General features: G+C 35.4%; 1 protein-coding gene across 1 annotated transcript; it reads right to left on the bottom strand.

Moving 5' to 3' along the window:
• Window positions 1-2601: 2601 nt before the first annotated feature.
• Window positions 2602-4886, bottom strand: LOC125369916. Its single transcript, XM_048373322.1, has 3 exons — window positions 4829-4886; window positions 3426-4294; window positions 2602-2967 (listed from the first exon to the last, which is right to left on the bottom strand). The coding sequence occupies exons 1-3, from the start codon at window positions 4884-4886 to the stop codon at window positions 2602-2604; spliced, it is 1293 nt and encodes a 430-aa protein (XP_048229279.1).
• Between the last annotated feature and the right edge of the window lie 3183 nt (window positions 4887-8069).

An 8069-nucleotide genomic window follows, 5' to 3' on the forward strand; every position in this document is an offset into this window, starting at 1 on the left:
CTCAATAAGCATTTAATTTACTAAACTATAGTATATTAGGCTAGAATTATCAAATCTTTATCAATACAGAAAATTATACCAACACTTAACTAACAATCACAAAATCAACCATTTCAGTTATTCTCATAAACATATAATTTCATCTCACGTAATGCAAATAATCTCAAACTCAACCAAGTCAAATAATTCAATTCCACATTATTTCTATCAAATTAGGATCAGATGACTCATCCTTACATTTCCTCACATTTTTAAATTTCGGTAACCACTTGACAAGACTATCCTTGGCTCGGTCTTGCCATCTCACATACTCGGGTAGCTATCCGCCCGGCTCAGCTTTTCCGATCACACAATATCCATACAAAAGTCATCAATCCTTAATCACAATCATTTCACTTCACAACACATCACAATCAATTCACTTCACAACACATCACAATCAATTCACTTTATAACAAGCCAAAAACATAACTAATATCAACTCGGTCAACCAAGAAATTATCAAGTAATCAAACAGCAGTCCCTACTCAATATACACAAAGTTTAGTCTATTAAATACTTACCGGAAGTTATAGGATAACAAAGTAATCCTATTCTTTTCTCTTACCACTTCCTTGCCTTTGGATGAACCTATTCACATATTCAATACAAATACAATTCAATCACAAGGCATAAATATATATATATATATATTTACTATCAATAAAATATCACATTTCAACAAAATAACATATATTCTAGATATTAATATGATGCATGAGATGAATGACAACAAATCAACATATTTGTTGATGAAGGCAGCTTGTAGGTACTGGCTTAGAAATTACACCAAAACTTATGTACAATTAATAAAAATCTCATATTTTCCAGAATTACACTTCCATTTTTATAGAAACCATAGCAGAAAGAATCACCTCAAAATCATTGGTATAGAAATAGTTATGGCATTTTCTATACAGCTGCTCAAATTTCCATCTAAACAGAACAGAAAAAAGTTTCCTATTAAATGACCAATCAAACAAATGAATTTTCTGATGAAACTCTCCAGATATAAATTTAACATTCTAAAGTTTCTATAGACACTAATTTTACTCAATTTGGACTTCTCTAGCTCAAGTTGTGAAACACACAATTAGCAACAAATTTCTGAATCCTAAGCCCGATTTCTGCTTAAAACAGTTTCGGGCAGGCCATATTAAGTTCAACATATCTCACGTTATACTCAACCAAAAATTATGAAATTTTTCAGACATATACTACATATATAAATGAACAACTTTCATGTTTAACTCTCTGCTTGGTTAAGCCTCTAAATGCCTCAAAATGTCAGCAAAAAACCAGGTCACCTGCTGAACCAAAAACAGAGCAGCAGCAAAATCGAACCTCATAAGTTCCTACTCACTCAACAATCTGCAAAACCATTTTACAGAGATATTCTTGAGACATATACCTACAACTTTCATGTTTGAAAATTTTCGAGATAAAGCCTCTAAGGTCACGAAATCATAAGTGAAAAATCTGCCCAGAAATTTCAGCTTCAAGATCACAAGTAAAAGCATGTTTACTCTTGATTAAACAATTCCAAAACACATAATCATCAACAATTTCATATCATTAACCCTAATTTACAGCAAAATCAAGCAATTAAAATTACTCACCTTTGTTTTCCTTGATTAAGAAAGCCCAAATCTTTCAAGCTTAAAAGAAGAATTTGATTTTCACTTACTAAAAGTTTTGTAGAGTTTGATTTGAAAATCAAAGTTGAAGAAGGAAAGGAGAAAAATGAGAGAGACAAAGAAGAAAAGGAAATTGGAAAGCATACGTAGATAAGAACAAATGAAAGAGGTGGTATATTGGTGTGGAAATAGGCAAATTACAATTTAATCCTCTTTCTTTCTAACTTTTCAATTTAGTCCAAAATCATTACTTTTCAATTAAATCAATATGTAACTAAATAATTTATTTATCTACCACATAATATAATAAAATAGATCATATATAATCATGATGCAAATGACATGTTTAATGACATGCTAATGAATATTAATTATTAATAAAAAGAAGTAAATAAATTTGGTTGTGACAATTCCTACCCACTTAAAAAATTTCGTCCTCGAAATTAACTAATCGCCAACAGACATGCCAAATAAGCTCGGGTATTTATCCATCATATGCTTCTCTACTTCCCAAGTTGCTTCCTTAGATGAATGTTGACTCCATTTCACCTTTACCATAGGAATTTCCTTGTTTCTTAATTTTCTAACCTGTCGGTCTAATATCTGAATCGGTTCTTCAACATATGTGAGTTTCTCAGAAACTTCAATTTCTGGTATCTTGATGACATGGCTAGGATCAGATCGATATCGTCGAAGCATAGAAACATGGAAAACATTATGTACTTGAGCTAACTCTGGGGTAATGCAAGTCTATAGGCTAAAGGACCAACCCGCTCTAAAATCTCATACCGATATATTGAGGACTTAGTTTACCTTGTTTACCAAATCGAAGGATACCCCTCCATGGTGATACTCTCAAGAAAACCTTATCCCCAACTTCATACTCAATTTCCCTTCCGTATTTATCTGCATAGCTTTTCCACATCTATCTTGTGCGGCCTTGATACAGCAACTTGTATCTTGTCTCTGTTTCTTGAATAATTTCGGGACCTTCCAATTGTCTCAACCCTTCTACATCCCAACATATAGGGCTTCTACATTTTCTCCCATATAATGCCTCGTATGGTGGCATACCAATACTAGAATGAAAACTATTATTATAAGCAAATTCCATAAGTGGTACCTGTTCATCCCAATTTCCGCTATACTCTAATGCACAAGCCCGTAACATGTCTTCAAAAGTTTGAATAGTTCTCTCAGATTGCCCATCTGTTTGAGGATGAAAAGCAGTACTGAAATGCAATTTAGTTCCCATTGCCACTTGTAAGCTCTTCCAGAAATGAGATGTAAACTGAGGATCACATGCGAAACAATGGAGATAGGTACACCATGCAACCTAACAATTTCTTTCACATACAAGTTGGCTAGCTTATCCAATGAATCATTCACATTGAATAGGTAAAAAGTCGCTGATTTTGTTAACCTATCAACTATTACCCAAATAGCATCATTTCTCCTAAAAGTGCGAGGCAAACCAACAACAAAGTCCATAGTAATTCTTTCCCATTTCCACTCGGTGTATAATTAAAGACCGTAATTTACTGCAGGGTGATTGATGTTCTGCTTTCACTTGTTGACAAGTTAGGCATTTAGCTACATATTCTGTAACTTCCCTCTTCATGCCCCGACCACCAATAATGTGGCTTCAAATTGTTATACATTTTGTACTCCACGGGTGCATTGAATAAGGAGAATTGTGAGCCTCCCAAAAATCTTTTGTTTCAATGCGGCTACATTAGGTACATATACCCTGGTTTTCATAACCCACATTCCATCATCTCGCTCGATTAGTTCACTTGTCTTACCATCTTGCACCTTCTTCTGTAACTTCTTTAAGTATGCATCACTACCTTGTGCATGTTTGATCTCATCTAGTATCTGGGGACTAGTCTTCATTGTAGTCAATAATACCCCATTCTTTATAGAAAAATGCATATCCATAGCTCTTAGCGAAATTAAGGAACTCATCTGATATGAAATCATACCTGCAACCCTTTCCAAAGTCTTCCTACTAAGTGCATCTGCCGCAACATTTGCTTTTCCTGGGTGATAATCAATGGTACAATCATAATCCTTCAATAATTCCATCCATCTTCGTTGCCTGAGGTTCAACTCTTTCTGTGTAGGTATGTACTTTAAGCTTTTGTGGTCAGTGAATATCCGAAATGTCTCTCCATAAAGATAATGTCTCCAAGTTTTCAAAGCATGTATAATTGCAGCCAATTCTAAATCATGTGTAGGATAATTTCGTTCATGAGGTTTAAGTTGTCTAGAAGCATAAGCAATAACCCTTCCATTCTGCATCAATACACAACCCAAACCATTAAGTGAAGCATCTGTATAGACTACATATTCCCCTCCTTGTATAGGTAATGTAAGTATAGGTGCTGTAATCAATCTATTTTTCAACTCCTCAAAACTAGCTTGACATTTATCATTCCACTGAAAAGTCACTTGTTTCTTTAACAGATTAGTCAATGGCTTTGCTAAAATGGAGAAGTTCTTCATGAATCTTCTATAGTACCCAGCCAATCCTAGAAAACTACGAACTTCTGAAATATTTCTTGGTGATTCCCACTCCTGAATAGCCTTCACCTTAGATGGGTCCGGTTGAACACCTTGTGCGGATATAATATGCCCCAAAATGCAATGTTATTCATCCGAACTCACATTTACTAAACTTACCATATAACCTGTTTTCTCTCAAAGTTTGTAATATTGTTCTTAAATGATGTTCATGGTCTTCGAATTTCGGAGTATATCGAATATCATCAATGAAGACTATCACAAATTGATCAAGATACGGTTGAAAAATATTATTCATCAAAGACATGAATGCTGCGGTGCATTGGTCAAACCAAATGGCATAACAACAAACTCATAATGACCATATCGTGTCCGAAATGCCGTTTTAGGTATAGAAGTCTCTCTAACCTTTAATTGCCAATACCCGGATCTCAAATCAATTTTGGAGAATATGATTGCCCTCCGAGTTGATCAAGCAAATCATCAATGCGAGGTAAAGGATATTTGTTCTTGATAGTAACTTGGTTCAACTTCCTATAATCAATGCAAAGTCTCATACTTCCATCCTTTTCTTCACAAACAACACTTTGGAGCTCCCCACGGTGATATACTAGGTCGAATATAACCTTTCTCCAATAAATCCTCAAGTTGCTTTTTCAATTCCTGTAATTCACGCGGTGCCATTCTATAAGGTGCTATAGAAATAGGAGCAACTCCGGAATAGTTTCAATTTCAAAATCCACTTCTCGTTGAGGTGGCAATCCAGGTAATTCTTCTAGAAATACATCTGGGAATTCTTTGACTATTGGTACCTCTGAAACCCCTGGACTAACAATTCCAGTGTCTACCACATTCACAAGATAAGCATCACACCCAAATTTCATTAAATGAAAAGCGATGGCAGTGAAATCAAACATGTAGGTACAATTTTCCACATCACCCGTGAACACTATTTTTATTTCCCCATCTATAACCATTTTTACTTCCTTCGTTAAACAGTCAACTATGACATGATTTCTAGATAACCAATCCATTCCCAATATCACATTAAAATCTCGCAAATTGATCACAATTAGGTCTACTAACATATTTGTACCATAAATCATCACAGAACAAGCCCGAACTACGGTATTCACCATTATTACTCCTCCAGCAGGCATCGAAACACAAATATCATGTCCTAAAGATTCAATGGCACAATGCATTTTCAATGCAAAATCACATGAAATGAATGAACATGTAGATCCGGGGTCAACTAACACATATGCATCATGCCTACAAATAGGAATTATACCAGTTATTATCTCTGGAGAAGTAGTTGCTTCCTCCCTCGTAACAGCATACACTCTTGCCTGCGGTAAGGATTGGTTCGCATCTTCAATATGGACATATCTTGCATGCACTTCTACCTCCCCTACCTCTACCACGACCCGGTCGTTGTAGGTACTACATTATCCCCAACACTACTTTGTCCTCCTGAATGGTAGGTACTCGATGCTCCTCTACCTACCACACACTCATTGGCATAATGCCCAGGTTTCCCACATCGATAACAAACCTGCACTCTCGGTCCCCAACACTCTCCTGAATGGGTCCTTCCACAAGTGCCACAAACGGGTCTATATCCTCTACCGGTAAACCCGGAATTACCTCGCATGTTCAACGATCCACCACTTCTACCCAAAGTTATACTACTTGGCCCTCTAAACTGATAACTACCCCTTCCTCTAAAACCTCCCTCGCTGACCTCCGAGTCCTCCCCTAGGTGTAAATGAGGTACCTCTAGAGAAAGATGGAGTAAATGTCCCAATTATCTTCTTTTTCTTTGCTTCTAATATATTTCTTTCTAAGAATAATTCTTACCGCTCTTGTTGCGACTTCCAATAAAGCAATAAAGGTAGGTGGTTGCACTGCCAACTTTTCACGAATCTCCAATCTCAAACCCCTCTCAAATCTATTTCTCTTGATTTCATCGGTTGCCACTTCCCTCCGGTGCATACCTAGATAACCTTGTAAATTGTAATTCATAGTCAAAGTAACAAACATCTCATTTTGTTTCAATTCAAAGAATTCAAGTTTCTTCCTCTCTTGATATATTGGTGGCATATACTTCATCTTGAACTCCTTTAAGAATTCTTCCCATGTCATTGTCAATGGTTGTGTTTGGCTACTGAATTTGTCTCCCACCGATTTCTAGCATCCTTAAGAAATAATGAGGTTGCATACCTCACTTTCATTTGGGTTGTCGGTTGGGTATTAAATTGTGTAAACACACCTTTAACAGACTTTAGCCATTCCTCTGCTACAATTGGATCAGTTGTCCCCTCAAACTCTTTCCCGCCATGCTTTCTTAACTTTCCAAAGTTTGCATCCAATGCAGGTCGTTTAGTGGAGGTGGTGGTACGTTGTTGAGCTAATCTTCTTAACTCTTGACTATTTCTTTGAGCATACCCTTGACTTTTCCTTGTAATTTCATTTTCATGCATCTGTTCTTGTTCAATATGATGTGCATGGGCGGCGAATGTGAACCCTCTGGGCCGGTGGAGTGCTCATCCATGCCTATATCATTAACAAACTTCACAACAATAAATGGTTGTGCATAATTACTATATGCTTGCATGTTATGCTCTTAATCCCCTCTATTCCCATCAATTCAATCACACAAGCATTTAACATATTGGAACATATTAAAAATTCCAACTCACTTTAACATATCACAACACATACACACCTTCATATAACATAACATAAACACAAATATAAGTACTCAAACTTATGTCCCAATGGTCTAATCCCGCTCGATACCAAAAACTATAACACCCCAACTCAAACTTCCCATTGAATAGCAATATATATATATATATAACTTTATAAACATAATTTACTACTTAGTTACAATATACATTCATACAATTTAAGTGGCATGACATACTTAATATATATAAGAAATATTTATACGATAGTTTAATTCACACAAGTTTCCAAAATGCCCCAATGCTTTAGATAACTCCTCCGGCCCACCCCGATAATATTGACTGATGCAAAAGAGCAATGCATGACTAAGGCTATCTACAACTGCACTAACCTGAAAAAAAAATTGCTAAGGAATGAGCTAGCGACTCAATAAGCATTTAATTTACTAAACTATAGTATATTAGGGTAGAATTATCAAATCTTTATCAATACGGAAAATTATACCAACACTTAACTAACAATCACAAAATCAACCATTTCAGTTATTCTCATAAACATATAATTTCATCTCACATAATGCAAATAATCTCAAACTCAACCAAGTCAAATAATTCAATTCCACATTATTTCTATCAAATTAGGATCGGATGACTCATCCTTACATTTCCTCACATTTTTAAATTTCGGTAACCACTTGACAAGACTATCCGGCTCGGTCTTGCCATCTCACATACTCGGGTAGCTATCCGGCTCAGCTTTCCGATCACACAATATCCATACAAAAGTCATCAATCCTTAATCACAATCATTTCACTTCACAACACATCACAATCAATTCACTTCACAACACATCACAATCAATTCACTTTATAACAAGCCAAAAACATAACTAATATCAACTCAGTCAACCAAGAAATTATCAAGTAATCAAACAGCAGTCCCTACTCAATATACACAAAGTTTAGTCTATTAAATACTTACCGGAAGTTATAGGATAACAAAGTAATCCTATTCTTTTCTCTTACCACTTCCTTGCCTTTGGATGAACCTATTCACATATTCAATACAAATACAATTCAATCACAAGGCATAAATATATATATATATATATTTACTATCAATAAAATATCACATTTCAACAAAATAACATATATTCTAGATATTAATATGATG

This window comes from Ricinus communis, chromosome 1 (assembly GCF_019578655.1).
Source record: "Ricinus communis isolate WT05 ecotype wild-type chromosome 1, ASM1957865v1, whole genome shotgun sequence".
NCBI classification, from domain to species: domain Eukaryota; kingdom Viridiplantae; phylum Streptophyta; class Magnoliopsida; order Malpighiales; family Euphorbiaceae; genus Ricinus; species Ricinus communis.